Source organism: Magnolia sinica, chromosome 14 (genome assembly GCF_029962835.1).
Source record: "Magnolia sinica isolate HGM2019 chromosome 14, MsV1, whole genome shotgun sequence".
NCBI lineage: Eukaryota > Viridiplantae > Streptophyta > Magnoliopsida > Magnoliales > Magnoliaceae > Magnolia > Magnolia sinica.
Window position 1 is genome coordinate 69,330,052 of NC_080586.1, and position 17,768 is coordinate 69,347,819.

At 42.6% G+C, this 17,768-nt stretch overlaps 1 protein-coding gene and 1 pseudogene across 1 annotated transcript; one reads left to right on the forward strand and one right to left on the reverse strand.

Annotated features, from left to right (window-relative positions):
• Positions 1–638: 638 nt before the first annotated feature.
• Positions 639–1,891, forward strand: LOC131225003 (chitinase CLP-like). The gene has a single exon (XM_058220432.1). It carries the CDS (start codon positions 639–641, stop codon positions 1,887–1,889), a length of 1,251 nt encoding a protein of 416 aa, XP_058076415.1. The 3' UTR covers positions 1,890–1,891.
• Positions 1,892–4,848: 2,957 nt separating this feature from the next.
• On the reverse strand, positions 4,849–17,520 carry LOC131225004 (probable aspartic proteinase GIP2; annotated as a pseudogene).
• Positions 17,521–17,768: the final 248 nt, after the last annotated feature.

The following is a 17,768-nucleotide window of genomic DNA, read 5'->3' on the forward strand; positions in this document are numbered from 1 at the left end:
GCTCTCTAGACTCAGCAGAGTCCGTCTCCCTCCTGTCTTACATTTGCAGGACCCACCATACCATTTATTTTCCATCCAATCTGTTCGTAATGTCACACAGACCTGGATGAAGAGGAAAAAAACATCATATTGATCCAAAACTTCTGTGATCCCATACGGATTTCAATGGTAGACATTCAATCCCCACAGTTTTTTGCAGTGTGGTCCACTTGATCTTTAGATATATCTTAATTTTCGGTTCAAGATTTACTACTAACTCTCCTAATGGACGGATGGTTTGGATATAACACATACCTAATAATGGGACCCACAAAACTTTGTGTTGTCAACACACCACCCAGGTCAGTGGTGCATGGTACACCAGCCAATCCGCTTCCATAGGAAGGACGGTGAGATGTTTTCTCTTTAGAATGATATAATATAATCGACGAACGTGGAGTAGACTAAAAATGTCTTGACCAACTTAATCCAAGGGCTCAGAACACATTGATATGTGTGCTTACAACAAATCAACGTACATTTCTCCCATGCAATTTTTTCCGTGTTCAATGCATTTAAAAGAGTCAACCCTCTCTTTTCCTTATATATATTCATTCAACTCAACCCCCATTTCAAGATCCAATCCACCCAAACCACAAATGGATCAAACTCAAAAGCTTCTTCAACTCATCATCTTCACATTCATCACCATCTCACCTTATGTTTCATCAGCTGTACCCCACCATTTAAGGGCCCTTGTTGCACCCATCACCAAAGATACCCTCACATCCCTCTACACTCTCACTCTCAACAACAACCAGTCTTTTGTCCTAGATATAACAGGAAACTTGCTATGGTCTGAATGTCCCCAAAACCACCCTTTAATCTCTTGCAAATCTCATAAATGTACCATGGCCCACTCCTTCCAATCCCCACTCTGTCCTCCAATCATAACCGTAAACAAGCGTCCATGCACTTGTGTAGCCACACCAATCAACACAGTAACCCAAACGTGTGCCTTCGGTGACTTAACCTACACCAACCTTACAATCTCCAGAACAGACGGCCGGACCCCAATCACCCCAATCACAGTTCCAAACATCGTTTCATCATGCACACCAAAGACCCTTTTAAGATCTCTGCCAGCTCTCACATCCGGCATGGCAGGTCTTGCTCGATCGAGAATAGCACTTCCTACACAGCTTGCGTCGAGTCTCTCAGTCGAGAGAAGCTTTGCAATCTGCCTGCCTAGCTCCAGCACAGCCCATGGAGTGGCCTTCTTTGGGAGTGGGCCATTCTTTCTTCAACCCCCACCAGGTCTGGAAATCACAAGCATCCTATCCTATGCACCGTTACTAAGAAATCAGATGAACTATGATTACTACATCGACGTGAAAGCGGTTGCGATTAATGGTGAGATGGTTCGATTCCTGGCTCGAGTGCTGATGTTTGATTCGCTAGGCCATGGTGGGGTTAAGCTTAGTACAGTTGTCCCTTACACCACACTCATGAGCCATATTTATTTGCCGTTTCTTAAGGCATTTGCATGGGCTACGAGGGATATACCACGTGCTCCAAAGGTGCACCCGTTCGATCTATGTTTAAATACTAGCAGGCTCGGGTCTACAAGGGTGGGGCTTCCGGTTCCACAGATAGATGTGATGCTAACTAATGGGAAGAACTGGACTTTTTTTGGATCTAACTCGATGAAGCAAGTAAGTGATGATGTGGCTTGCTTGGCTGTCGTTGATGGAGGTACTAAAGCCGAACAAGCAGCCGTGATCGGGTCGTTCCAGATGGAGGATAATTTCTTGTTGTTTGATCTTGCTAAGCAGAGGATTGGGTTTAGTTCTACATTGCTTTTCTTTAGGACTACTTGTGGGAACTTTAATTTCCAATCTGGGGTTTGATTTCTTTAGTGTTTGTGTTTGTTTGTTTGCAAGTTATTGTAGTTTATGATCGTCTTTTCATGTTGTTTTCTAAGACTTGCATTTTCTAGAATGCGTTTTTATATCATTAATATAATGGGATTGGACCATCTTAAGCCTCTGATTATTTCACTCTTTTACTTGCTGGACCAGGGGTAAAGCCTCCTTTTTAGCCCAATTACGGCCAGGGCAGTGGCTTAAGGGGCTAAGGCTGAGCCAGGGTCAAACCTGGTTTGACCTAGCTTGGTGCATTTCACCCTTATTACAGCTGCTCAGTCCTTTAGACGAGTACCCAGCCTGATAACATTGATTTTAAATCTAGGGTGACTTAATGTATATGCAAGCATAGGTCTGGACCAATTAGTTATTGGACCTCAAGATGCATGCCTGGGCCCAATATGTGGATCTTTGGAGTCCGCTCAAGACGGAAGCGGATTGCGTCCTACCTGCGCCCGTCTCCAGCTGGGAACGGGCAGGAGCTTTGAGTGGCCACCGTGATGTATGATCTTATCCACACCGTCCATCCATTTTTAGTATTATTTTAGGGTATATTCCAAAAAAAGAGAGGCATATCCAAGGTTCAAGTGGAATACACAATGGGAATTAAACTCTTACCGTTGAAAACTTCTTGGGGGCCACAGGAGTTTTGGATGGAGCTGATATTTGTGTTTTCTCTTCATCCAGGTCTATGTAACTTTATGAATAGGTTGGATGGAAAATAAACATCATGGTGGGCCCTAGAAAAGTTTCAAATGTGAGGATCATTATCACTGCTGCTTCCTGTTCATGGCAAAAGATGAGGTAGATCCATAGCTCAACTGAGCCACGTGACTAGAAACAGTGGCGAGTGAACGTCCATAGTTGAAAAATTCACCCGGCAGGGGAATGCTTGTGAGAAATTCACATGGCCATCCATTTTGAGAAGTCATTTTATGACATGGGTCCAAAAATGAGGCTAACATTAGGGGAAACACGTAAGGATAAAGTGGGATTGAACACTCATTTTGGGCCATCATGAGGCTCACTTTAATTGAGCACTGGATCTTTCTTTTTTGGGCCATCCCTAAAGTGAGCTAGCAAAATAAATGGACGATGTGGATTTCTCACAATCTCAAGGTAGGCCTCGCACGGTCGAGGTTACGTTGGCACGACAATTCCAGAGGTTTTGGACATTTTGAGTCCAGACAGCGAGGGTTGGGGCCCCACCATAATGTTTGTGACAAATCCACTTCGTCCATTGGATTTTTCATATCATTTTAGTTCATGCGCTAAAAAATGTGGCTGATTCAAAGCTCAGGTGGGCCAAACGAACAAATTAAAAAGGTGGGGAATAATGAATGACTATTGTTAAAACATTCATGGGTCACATATTGTTCATGACAAATCTACCCTGTCCATTTGTGTTTCCAAATCAATTTAGGGCATGGGCCAAAAATGAAATAGATTTAAAGCTTAAGTGGCCCACACGATAGGAAACAGTGGGATTGAATACCGACCATTGCAACATTTTGGGGCCATTGAGGGGCCCCACTTTGAACTATGGATATGGCTATTTTTTTTTTTTTGCAGATGCTTTAAAATGAGCTAGAAAAACAGATGGACAGGGTACATTTCTAACAAACATCAAGGTGGGCCCCACATGAACAAGGTTAGGTTGGCTTGACAATCCATATCAATCAATGTGCCATCCAATAGGAGGAAATTCAAGTCAAGAGTGAGAGTTGGTTGACCGTAAGTGGCCACCATGATTTTTGTGATAAATTCATTCCGTCCACTGGATTTTTCTTCTCAATTTAGGGTATGGGCGTAAAAATGAGGTCGATCCATCGTTCAAGTGGGCCAACGAACGCGAAATATTGGGGATTGAATGCCCACCGTTGAAACATTTGCATGGCATGAAATGTTTATGACAAATCCACTATCCATCTGTTTTGCCAGCTCATTATATGCCATGAGCCCAAAAACAAGCCCCATACCAATATCCAGTGTGCCAGACAATAGGAAACAATGGGATTAAACTCTTACCATTGAAACAGATCGTCTCATTTTGGGGGCCATAGTATAAAATGAGCTGGAGAAACAGATGAACGGGATGGATTTGTCAATAATATCAAGATGGGCTCCATGTGTATTTAGGGCTAGGTTTGCACGTGATCGTCTACTGAGGAGGGGAAATTAAGTGCTGCAATGGGACGGCAGTTTCATTAATAAAAAAAATACAAAATTCTATTCATATACCCACTATTAGTGGGTATGCAATGACTACTGTGAAAACTATGGACGGATTTGGGGAAATAGTTTAAAATCAGGGTTTTTAAGTCCACATGGAGAAAGGTAGGCATATTTAAAACATCTTTCGAGAATTTAACCATACCAATCTAACATGGTAAGGACGGTTGTAATGTGGAACCTTTTTTGAGAATTTGACCATACAATCGAGGCCCGTATGTACAGTCAAAATCCCTCCATAGTAATAATCGGTTTTGACGAAGGATACACATGCGGCTCCACACATAAACCTATGGTTGGCATCTTATCCGTCATCTCCATTTCTCCCCGTGATGTGGTATACTTGAGTTATGGATTTGTTTTAATTTTTGCCCCAAGGCCTAGAATCGACGATAGAACCTGATGGGCGGAATGGATGTTACATGGTGGGCCACACTGGGCTTAAGTGCTTTATGTGCTGCTGCTTAAAACAGGTATTCCAGAGCATATTGTCCTTGTTTACAACAGTGACCTGAAAACAACGGTTTCAAATTTGAAGACATACATTCATCCTTTTAGGACGCCGTGCGATTTCACCACTGGTGGGTACTCGAACCCTTGACCCCGTGTTGAAACTCCCAGGAGTCTACCACCCGGGTAAGAGTAAGGACCCGACATACACTCATCCTCACTATCTAAATTTCTCACAATGTAAAAATACAAGGGATAATTTTGGGCCCTACAAGAGAGACATTCATTGATGTAAAACATTATCAAAAGAAGTGCGTCCAACTACCACAACAAAGAAATTCATCATGACATGGTTGAGGCCCACACAACTGATGGTGGCCTTTTATTCACAAACGTACAGCTCAGAAAATAGAAATACACGACCTCATATCTGTAGTAAGTAATTATCAGTACAACCCATTATGCATTAGATGTGAAGTTGAAGTTGGCACATGTGGTTTGCCTGAAGAGAAGTGATGAGCTAAACCCTAGTCTTGAGGTGGCCAGATCAAACTGTAGAAGATTATCCTCCAACTGATAGCCTCTGATCACGATCGACGTTCTAGAGTTAGACCCACCATCAACAAATGCCAAACATGATACGTCATCATTCATAGACACCATCGAATTTGCCCCGAAGATCCTCCAGTAAATGCTCTCACTCTGCAAAACAAGATCGACCGTAGGAACAGCAAGCCCCACTCGTGTTTTGCCGATGTTATATATTCGAGCTAAAACACACCTCAGAAGGTACCGCCGGTGCGACTCGAGTAATGTTCATGGATGTGGCCTCTCTAAGGAAAGCTTTAGTGAAAGCCTCGTAGATGGAGGTTTCTAGAGTAGTGTAAGGATTGACGGTGCTGATTTTAGTTCCACCAAAGCCATTTTTATCAATGGAGAGAAGGGATGCATTTAATGAGATACGTTTTTCATTGATCTTGATAGATCTCACTCTGATGAAGTACTCATCTGAAGAGTCACCTAATACGTAAACTAAAGCAGTACTTACAGATTGACGATGAGGGGAGTATAGATAAGTGATTTGGAAGCGTCAATGTTCGGAAGCAACATTTATGGCCCAACACCGAAGAATATGACACCGTTGGATGTTGTTGAGGATGATAGACAAACAGCGAACTTTCGGTGTAAGCTGAATGCAGCTGCGAACTGTGATGGGAGTGCAATACGTGTACGTGCGAGCTAGACCTACCATACCATTAACCTTGCTAGCTAGTCCCTGTATGAGGAATGTGGGGGTATTGAGAAGTGGAGCCACGTCTAGGGCCACACACGACCGGTCGTGGAGCCCGCTCGACCGGTCGTGACCAGTCGTGGACTGACACGACTCGAACTCAAGCGAGCATCAGTTTTTGGATATGAGGTACTCGACCGGTCATAGGACATACACGACCGGTCGTGGGGTCTGCTTGACCGGTCGTGTAGTCTGCTCGACCGATCGTGGTTACGCAGATTTGTTTTCGAATCTGATGCGGACTGCGGATTTTTGTGTCGCTTTTCGCGAGGGTGTGAAAGGGAAGTTGCCAAAACTATAAATTGGGGTCCCTATGGCTATTATAGGGTTAAGGTGAATATTGAAAAATATTTCTAAGGTGTGGGCAAGGGATTATCTATGTTCTTCTACAGTAGAGGTTAGTATATTGCCTTGTAATTTTTGTTCTTCATAGTAGAAGTTTGCATCCGTGGTTTTTTACCCTAGTTTGGGATTTTTCCACGTATATCTTGTCTTGTGGTTTATTTGGATTGCTTTGATCTATTTCTAGTTTATATTTCTTCTTGTTTATCATTTGTGGGTGAGGTTTGAGTTTGAATATAGACTCACTGCGTTGTTGGTATGCTGCGCAACAACTAGTATCAGAGCTATTGGTTTATTTCTATTGGGAGCAATGACAGAAGAAGGGAAGACTAGAATTGAGAAGTTTGATGGTTCAAACTTTACCTTTTGGAAGATGCAAATGGAGGATTATCTGTATCAGAAGGACCTCTATATTCTTCTAGGAGGAAAAGAGAAGAAACTAGAAAAGATGACGATGATGAATGATTTTTACTGGATATGAAGGCTTTAGGAACAATTCGACTCTCTTTGTCTAAGAGCATCGCCTTTAACATATCCAAAGTGAAAACTACAAAAGAATTAATGGAAGCCCTAGCCATCATGTATGAAAAACCCTCTGCGTCCAACAATGTTCATCTTATGAAACAATTATTCAACATGAAGATGTCAGATGGTGGAAGTGTGACTGAACATCTAAACGAGTTTAATACAGTCACGAGCCAGTTGGAATCCGTTGGCATTGTTTTTGAGGATGAGGTCAGGGCATTATTGATCTTGTCTAGTTTGCCAGATAGTTGGGATGGTTTGGTGATTGCTGTGAGCAATTCCTCAGGGTCGACAAAGCTGAAATTTGATGATGTGGCCGGTCTAATTCTCAGCGAAGAATCTAAAAGAAAGGCATCAGGAGTTTTAGGGGATTCAGGGAATGCTCTAAACGTTGAATGAAGATGAAGATCGCTGAACAAAGAAGGCAATAAACACGGGTGTTCTAAGTTGAGGAAGAAGTCCAAGGGACCGAAAGATAAAAACGGGTGTTAGCATTGCGGTAAGAAGGGGCATATGAAACGTGATTGCAGGGCGATCAAGAAACAAGAAGGAAGCTCTCAAGGTGGGAAGGTTTCAGTTAATCTATCTGAGGAGAGCGACATAAAGGAGTTGATCTTGTTTCTTGATGCGAGGAATGAGTCTTGGGTTATAGACTCGGGTGCTTCGTTTCATGCCACCTCATGTAAGGAAGTTCTGCGTGATTATGTGTCAGGTGACTTTGGGAGAGTCTACCTGGGTGATGATGAGCCGTGAAGTATTCTTGGAAAGGGAGACGTTCATATAAATCAGAAAGACGGAATGACATTGAAATTGAATGATATCAGACATGTACCAAGTTTGAGAAGGAATCTGACCTTAGTGGGGTAGTTGGTCGATATCGGTTATGTGACGACATTCACCAGTGATTCCTGGAAGATCACAAAAGGTGCCTTGGTGATATCTCGAGGTAAAAAGGAAGGTACTTTGTACGTGACTTCAAGATCGTATAGTTCACTCGCAGTCGCATCAACTGGAGTGAATGGGCAGTTATGGCATCAGAAGTTAGGACATATGAGTGAGAAAGGGATGAAAGTGCTATTGTCAAAAGGGAAGATACCAGGGCTGAAGTCTATTGACTTGGAATACTGCGAGGACTGCGTGTATGACAAGTAGAAGAGGGTAAGTTTTAAGAAGACGAGACGCGCTCCAAAGACGCATTTGTTGGAGCTTGTACACACTGATGTGTGGGGACCGACACAGGTATTATCTCTTGGTGGCTCAAGTTATTTTGTTTATTTTATTGATGATACTAGTAGAAAACTGTATGTCTATTTCTTAAAGCATAAATTTGATGTATTTGATGTATTTAAGAAGTGGAAAGTTATGGTAGAAAACGAGACAGGTAAAACAGTAAAATGTCTCAGATTTGATAATGGGGGAGAGTACTATGATAAGAGGTTTGAGGAGTATTGTACAACAAATGGAATCAAACATCAAAAAATGATTTCAGGGACACCACAGCAGAATGGTGTGGCTAAGCGCATTAACAGGACCATCCTTGAACGCGCCAGGAGCATGAGGTTACATGCAGAGTTGTTTAAGACCTTTTGGGCAAATGCTGTGAATACTACCGCATTTCTTATCAATAGAAGTCCCTTAGCACCTTTGGATGGTGGGCTACCAGAAGAAACGTGGACTGGAAAAGAAGTGAACATTGCACATCTCAGAGTGTTCAGTTGTACTTCATATGTTCACATTGATGCAGAGCACAGAAACAAGCTGGATGCAAAGTCCAGAAGGTGCACGTTTATAGGCTATGGGCAATATGATTTTGGTTATAGGTTTTGGGATGCAGAAAACAGGAAAATCATCAGAAGTAAGGACATAGTCTTCAATGAAAAAGTGATGCATAAGGACAGTGTGCAAGAAAATAAGGCCGAGGAGAAAGAATTCGTAGATTTGGAAGAGTTACAGGACATGAGTGTTACAGCACCACAAGATGATCTTGCACAGGAGCATTATGAGGTAGAGCCACATACACTGGTTGTAAGGAGGTCTACTCGAGAGAGGAGATCCACAGTCCGTTACTCACCCTCCTTACATTATCTACTGCTGATAGATAATGGTGAATCAGAATGTTTTGAAGAGGCGTTACAGTCAGATACATGGGTTAAGTGGGAGCAGGCCATAAATGAGGAGATGGACTCTCTTGAGTCCAATCATACATGGGAGCTAGTCACTCTACCTAAGGGTAAGAAATCTCTTTATAACAAGTGGGTTTACAGACTGAAGGAGGAGCTTGATGGATCGAAACGGTACAAGGCTAGATTGGTTGTGAAAGGATTTCAACAAAAGACAGGTATCAATTTCACTGAAATATCTTCACCTGTGATGAAAATGTCTACGATTCGCATGGTCTTGAGTATTGTGGCTACAGAGGACTTACATTTAGAGCAACTAGATGTTAAGATAGCCTTTCTTCATGGGGACCTTGAAGAAGAGATATGTATGCATCAGCCGACAGGATACGTGACACCAGGAAAGGAGAACAAGGTGTGCAGACTAAAGAAGAGTCTATATGGCCTAAAGCAGGCCCCCAGGTAGTGGTACATAAGTTCGACAGTTTTATGTCGGGAAACGGTTATAAGAGAGGTCATGCTGACCACTGTTGCTATTTAAAGAAGTTTGATATGTCATACATCATCCTTCTTCTATACGTTGATGACATGCTTGTGGCCGGTTCAAGCACGAAGGACATCTCAGATCTCAAAAGACAATTGTCTAGAGAATTTGCCATGAAGGATTTAGGAGCTACAAAACAAATCCTAGGTATGAGGATAAAGTGTGATAGGAAAAACAACAAATTAATTTTGTCATAGGTAGAGTGCATAGCCAAAGTACTTAATATATTCAATATGGGAGGTGCTAAGCCGGTTAGCACTCCATTAGCCAACCACTTCAAGCTATCTAAGGAGTAAGGTGCAAAGACACAGGAGGAATGAGATTACATGGCTAAAGTCCCAGACGCATCAGCTATTGGGAGTCTCATGTAGGCTATAGTGAGCACGAGGCCAGACATTGCTCAAGCAGTGGGAGTTGTTAACAGGTTCATGAACAACCCCGGGAAGGAACATTGGGAAGCTATGAAGTGGATCCTTAAATACCTGATAGGTACTAAGGATGTAGGGCTATGCTATGGTGGATCAGAAAGCTAGCTACAAGGCTACGTGGATTCAAATTTGGTAGGAGATATCGATAGCAGAAGAAGTACTACAGGTTATGTCTTTACTCTGGGTAGTGCTGCAGTCAGTTGGGTCTTTCAGTTATAGAAGATAGTATCTATCAGTACAACGGAAGCAGAATATGTTGCGGCTACAAAAGCATGCTAGGAGATGATATGGATGTAAGGTTTTATGAAGGAGTTGGGTAAGAAGTAAGCAGATTGCAAGCAGTACAGTGACAGTCAGAGTGCAATACACTTGGCTAAGAATTCAGCCTTTCATTCAAGGACCAAGCATATTGCCATAAGATATCATTTCATACGTTCGTTACTGGAAGATGGATCGATTGCTCTGAAGAAGATTCATACAAGTGAGAATCCTGCAGATATGCTGACCAAGGCGGTCACATGGGAGAAGTTGAAGCTCTGTTCAGCTTTAATTGGTCTTCAAGTTTGAAGACGGGGAGGTGGTGCACTTCGAATGAAGAAGATAAAAGTTTATGGTGATGTGTCTCCAAGTGAAAGATTGTTGAGAAGTGGAACCACATCTAGGGCCGCACACGATTGGTCGTGGCCCCTGCTCGACCGGTCGTGGAGCCCGCTCGACCGGTCATGACCAGTCGTGGACTGGTACGACTCAAACTCCAGCGAGCATCAGTTTTTGGGTCTGAGGTGCTCGATCGGTCGTGGGCCATGCACGACCGGTCATGGGGTCTGCTCGACCAGTTGTGCAGTCTGCTCGACCGGTCGTGGTTATGCAGATTCATTTCTGACTCTGATGCGGACTGCGAATTTCTGTGTCGCCTTTCGCAAGGGTGCGAAAGGGAAGTTACCAAAACTATAAATTGGGGTCCCTAGGGTTAAGGTGAATATTAGAAAATATTTCTAAGGTGCGGGTAAGGAATTTTCTATGTTCTTCTAAGGGAAAGGTTAGTATATTGCCTTGTAATCTTCGTTCTTCATAGTGGAAGTTTGCATCCGTGGTTTTTTACCTAGTTTGGGGTTTTCCATGTATATCTTATCTTGTGGTTTGTTTGGATTGCTTTGATCTGTTTCTAGTTTATATTTCTTCTTGTTTATCGTTTGTGGGTGAGGCCTGAGTTTAGATCTAGGCTCACTGCATTATTGGCGTGCTGCGTAATAGGGGGCACATGTGAAGATGAAGTGGGGTATAGTAACAATGGGGCCAGGGTTTGATCTGTCCGTTGATTGGAGGGCAATGATGTTGTATCTAACTTCTCCAAATGAGCTAGTGCGGGTGATGGAGTTACCAGGGAAGAGACCACATATACCACTGCCGCATGCGTTAGACTTGGATAGGGAGAATTGGGCTGAGCCACAACGGGCTTGATGATGAGAGGATGAGATATAGGTTGAATCACAATCGACCCATTGGAACTGGCCTCTGAGATCGAGAGTGAGCTTTATGGGTATGAGTGGTTTTCTTGATTGATTTGGGTTACGTACTGGAGGGTTGCTGTGTCCTTTAGTACTGGAAGAATGAGCGATTTCAGTTGGAAGGATACTTGGGCATAGGAAAGAGAGATGAGAAGGAGAAAGATAGTGGAGAAGAGGTGAACATGAGGAGTTGAAGAAGCTATTTTAGAAAGAGAGAGAGAGAGAGAGAGAGAGAGAGAGAGAGAGAGAGAGAGAGAGAGGGGTGACGGCCAGAGGGGTAGGATTAGAGGCTGAGAAGTGGGTGTTTTTATAGGAGTGTTTGTGTGTGTTGTGACTTGTGAGGGGTCGACGAGGCTTTCAGGGAAACGGATTGGCTATTTCCCTGCCAGCAGCCAATGGCTGATAGTGGGTGCTCTGTGGGCCTCACCATGATGTATGTATTTCATCCATGTCGTCTGTCTATTTTTTTTTTAGATCATTTTATGGTAATAAAAAAAATGAGAGGGATATAAATCTTAGGTGGACCACACCACAGGAAAACAATAGTGATTGGATATCCACCATTAAAATCCTCCTAAGGCCCACTGTACTATTTATTTGACATCCAATCTTTTGATTAGGTCATATAGACCTAGATGAAGGGAAACAACAAAGATAATATTGATACAAGACTTTTATGCCCCCAAAAAGTTTTAAATGGTCAACGTTCAATCAACATTGTTTCTGTAATGTGGTCCAATTAAGATTGGGATGTACCTTAGTTTTTGGTCTCATACCATAAAATGATATAGAAAAATAGATGGACGGCATGGATGAAACACATACATCATGGTGGGTCCACATAGCACTGACCACAAGCCGTTGGCTAGTGTCTGGGGGAGTAGCCAATCCGTTTCCGGCTTTTAGACCCTAGTGGTGGGGCTGGTTTGATTTTGCATGCAACTCGCCAATTGGGAAAGGATGGGTCGTTGTTGTTTGACTTTGACCTATTACCATTTCTTTTTGGAAAATTGACTCTACTCGCCTCGAAGTTTGGGTCAATTACCTAGAAAGCTACGACATTCCATATATTTGAAGAGTGACCTTCTGACAAGCTTTCGAAAATTACTTGGACCAAAATGCCCTTTTCCTTGTTTCAGTAGTTGTATGGTTTTCTAGGGAATAAGAAGTTACGTCGTATTTAATGCCAGTAAAGTGATGTGTACGGAACCCTTTTTTTGCGCATGAGCAAGGACCAAACTTGTGGGGCCCACATTGATGTATGTGTATAATCCATGCCGCCCATCCTTCTTGTCGTGTCATTTTAGGGCTAGGGCCCAAATATCAGCCTGATCTAGAGCTTGTATGGGTCACATAATAGAAAATAATGGTGACAATGGAACTCACTGTTGAAACTTTCTAGGCTCACGATGATGTTTGTTAGAAGTGGACATTGCCTAAGTCAGAACTTTTTGAGCTCACGACGAGCAGGCCGACAAGGTGGACGGAACGGATCACCCCATTGTGGGCCTTAGGCTATTGTATAAATGACTATCCTTTTATTTGGTAGTAAAGGAGGTGAACATGTAACAACCGTGACCCATATCACATGAAAACCACGAATCATATAACCTGATAAACACGACCCACGACAACCACGACCCATAAAAACTACCATAGATGACGTTTATGCAGTCAACCAAAACCTGTAGTTATGCAGTGGGATAATTTAGTAATGGAATATTAGAGGTGGACGCAGTTTGGCTAGTGACCCAAACACCAACTAGCTAGCTAGTATCAAAGCTCTGTGGGCCCGCCATGGTGTATGTACTTTATCCAGGTGGTCCATCCATTTTCTTAATATATTTTAGGGCGTGAGCCCAGAAATAAGGCAAATAAAAACCTTAGGGTAGGAGACTAAAGGAAAACAATGTTGATTCAACGTTCACGTTTAAAAACTTCCCACTGCCTACTGTAATGTTTATTCGGATTTTGATCGTACTAACCTTTTAGTATTGCTGAAAGCTTAAAAGATTGCTCAAATATGTTCTTTAGTTAGTATTCTGATAAGTTTTTGAAGAATTATTATATGAAAATGTCACGGTTTTGGAACATGGTGTTAATATGGAGCTTCGCTCAAATATATTCTTTGGTTAGCATTTGATCAGTTTTTGAAGAATTATTAGATGAAAATGCCACTCTTTTGGAACATGGTGCTAGTATGGAGCTTCCTTTTATTCTTTCTTTGCTCATTTTGGGTGATTTTTTCTTCAATTTTAAACATGTTTTCCAAAGACCTATCACCACCCTTTTCAACTACATTTTTTGGGCGTACTTTTACTGTCGTTAACTTCTCCGTCGTATGGTCATCGCCAACAACTTTTAAAGCTTTAAAAAAGTATTGTTTTTTACTTCGACGACTATATTTCTTAGAAATAGAAACCACTAATATGTGGAAGACATTTTAAATAAAGTTTTTTTTTAGAATAACATTTTCTGAAATATAAAAGCCACTTTTGGTTGTGGATAGAGAGGATGGTTGTGGTTATTGTTATAATAAGAAGTGATTGTCGGAAGGAATTTGAAGTAGATAAAGATGATTGTGGCTGTCATGTGGAAGACAATGAAGGAGAGATAGGATTTTGTAATGTATTGTCTTAGTTAAAGTAGTAGTCATGTGTTAAGGGCCAATTGTCTGTGTTAAGAGTCTAAATTGTCATGTGTTAATAATTTAGATATGAGAGAAGCCAAATCCGTGAACATCACTATGGCGGTGCTGGTGGTCCCTTTTGATGTGTGTTTTAGCTCGAAGAGCATCAGGAGCACACGAGTGGGGCCCATTTTTCTGACGGTTGATCTTGTTTTGCAGAGCCAGAGTGTGTATTGGAGAATCTTTGGGGTGAATTCGATGGTGTCTGTGAATGATGGTGTGTGCATTTGTTGATGGTGGGTCTAACCCTAGAACGTCGATCGTGATCGAAGGCTATCAGTTAGAGGATAATCTTCTATAGTTTGATCTGGCCATCTCAAGACTAGGGTTTAGTTCATCACTTCTCTTCAGGCAAACCACAACTTCAACTTCACATCCAATGTATAATGGGTTGTACTGATAATTGTTGGGGGCCTTGCACAAAACCTTAGGATTTAGCCTCCCGAAACAAACCAGAATTATGGGATAATAAAGCAATGAAATAAATCAAAGCATGAACTACACCACACGAGATTTTTACGTGGAAAACCCTCAAAGAGGTAAAAACCACGAGACCTCGTCCAGATCAACAATCCACTAGTAGAACGTTACAACCTTCTTCACTCACGCAGGAGTGGATAAACAGTAAGAGAATAAAAGAAAAATGGAGAGATCTCACTGATCACGAGGATGTAGAAGCACCAAGATGTTGAGTGCACAGTAGATTACCTCTACGAGCATAACCTCCCTTCCACGAGCTTTCTCTCTTTTTTTCTCTCTCTTTCTCACACCTTTGATAGCCCTAAACCCTTTAGCAAACCCTTGAAAAGCTTTATGAACCCCCTTACATTACCTCTTGCATTACCTAGAAAGCCCCAGGTACCTCCTATTTATAGTTTAGGAAACTCCCTTTTACACTTCTTGCAAAACCGCCTCAAATTTCCACAATCCGCACAAGATCCGGATTCAAATCTGTGTAAGCTTGACTGGTCGTGCAGAGTCCTCGACCAATCGAGTGGCACTCTCGACCGGTCGAGTACATCCCATGATTGGTCGAGCGCCTCAAAAATTCAAAACCATAATTCGCTGGAAAACGAGTCGAGCCAGTCCACGACTGGTCGTGCACCAGCCCTCGACCGGTCAAGTGAAGCTCACGACCGGTCGAGCCTGGGGAAAAAAACCCCATCAAATCTCTCCATTTTTAACATAGGAGAAATCCACAATCTTCAAACTAGCCCGGTTTCTACAAACCTCAAACTTGCCCTTGAGCAATGCCTTGGTCATCATATCTGACTCATTATCGTCCGTGTGGACCTTCTCAAGCTGTAATACTTTCTGTTTCAAAATATCCCTGATCCAGTGATACCGAATCTCTATGTGCTTTGACTTGGAATGCTGACTTAGATTCTTGCTCAAGTGTATAGCACTTTGGCTATCGCAATAGACCACGTGTTGCTCCTGCATCAGGCTAAGTTTCTATAGGAACATCTTCATCCAAAGAATCTCTTTACATGCCTCTGTAACTACAATGTACTCGTCCTTTGTCGTCGACAATGCTATGACCTTTTGTAGCTTGCTCTACCATGAGACCGCTCCCCCTACAAACGTGAACACGAACCCCGATGTAAACTTCTTGGAGTCTATGTCACCTGTCATATCTACATCTGTGTAGCCCTCTAACACAGGTTTTCCGTCACCATAGCATAGGCTCAACCTGAATGAGCCTCTTAGATACCGCAGTATCCACTTCATTGCTGCCCAATGTTCTTTACCAAGATTGGCAAGATACCGGCTGACAACACCAACCGCATATGCTATGTCTGGGCGTGTACACACCATAACATATATCAAATTTCCTACTACTGACACGTAGGGTATCTTCTACATCTTATCCACCTCTGCCTTCGTCTTGGGACACTCCTTGTCGCTCAATTTGAAGTGACCATCTAGTGGAGTACTGACCGGCTTCGCTGCATTCATATTGAATCGCTATAGGACTTTCTCAATATACCTCTCTTGTGACAGCCAAAGCTTTCTGCTACTTCTTTCATGGGTTATTTCCATTCCTAGGATCTGTTTAGCAGGGCCCAAGTCTTTCATTACAAACGACTTGCCCAACTCCTGTTTCAGCCTGTCGATCTTCTTGATGTCTTTTCCCATGATGAGCATATCATTAGCGTATAACAACAGAACTAAGAATCACCATCTGAGAACTTGTGCGTGAACATACAGTAGTCCGACTCCGTTCTGTCATACCCATGCTTCAACATAAACGAGTCAAACTTTTTATACCATTGTCGTGGAGCTTGTTTCAGCCCATACAAGCTCTTCCTCAGCCTACACACCATATGCTCTTTGCCCTTGACTTCGAACCCCTCTGGTTGGTGCATGTAGATCTCTTCTTCCAGGTCACCATGGAGGAAGGCAGTTTTAACATCTAACTGCTCTATCTCCAAATTCATGCTAGCTGCCTACGTAAGCAACACTCGTATGGATGTCATCTTCACCATTGGTGAGAATATCTCTTCGAAGTCTATGCCTTTCCTTTGACCAAATCCTTTCATCACAGGTCTGGCCTTGAACCTCGTCTGTGAATTTTTCTACTCAACCTTATTTCTGAACACCCACTTATTGCTCAAAGCTTTCTTGCCCTTAGGCAATTTCACTATATCATAGGTGTGGTTCTTATGTAAGGATTCCATCTCCTCTTACATAACTTTCAACCACTCCCCCTTATACTCGTTAGTTAGGGCCTTAGAATAATCTTCTGGTTCTCCCCCATCAGTCAGCATAATGTACTCATGCGGTGAGTACCTCTTGGATGATTGTCTGTCCCTAGATGACCTCCTCACCTGTAGCTCAATAGGTGGATCAAGTGGGGGCCACTCCCCTGATATATCTTTTGAAGGAACTCCCTCATCCTCTTTACCTTGCTGTACTCCCCCGACATCAGGCACCACGGGAGGAATAATCGGATCCATGTCCTCTAGCTCACCTGAAATAGGCTGGTTCTTTTTTGGCTTACCAATGTCTTTTATACACCGATCTTCAAAGAAAATCACATCTCTGCTCCTGACGAGCTTCTTCTCGGTCGGATCCAAAAATCTGTAACCGAACTTTTCATCACTATACCCCAAGAACACACACTGCTTGATCTTCATATCGAGCTTGGACCTCTCGTCCTTTGGTACCTGAACGGATGCCCTGCATCCAAACGCCCTGAGATGATTATATGATGGATCCTGTCCAGTTCACACCTTCTCAGGTACATCTCCATTCAACGGGGTTGATGGAAACCTGTTTATCAAATACACTGCCATGTGCATTGCTTCTCCCCAGAACGTCTTGAGTAATTTCGCATGGGATAACATGCATTTGATTCTCTCTACAATGGTGCGATTCATTCGCTCAGCCACACCATTATATTGGTGGGTCTTGGGAACCGTCTGTTCATGTTGTATACCCAAAGACTTACAATACCCGTGAAAGTCGCCAATGTATTCACCACCATTGTCAGTGCGGATGTACTTCAATGATTTACATGTCTCTCTCTCTCGACCATAGCATGAAACAATTTAAACACACCAAAGACCTCGTCCTTGAATTTCAAAGCATAAACCCAAACCCTCTTAGATGTATCATCTATAAAAGTGACAAAATACAATGCCCTACCCAAGGTTTTTTTTCCTCATAGGACCAAAAACATCAGAATAAAACCCATGTTATTTCCCTGATAAACAATCAATACAGGTTTTAAGA

Bases quoted from the DNA above. Each gene is read 5' to 3' on its own strand.
- LOC131225003 (XM_058220432.1), top strand. From the start codon at position 639: ATGGATCAAACTCAAAAGCTTCTTCAACTCATCATCTTCACATTCATC.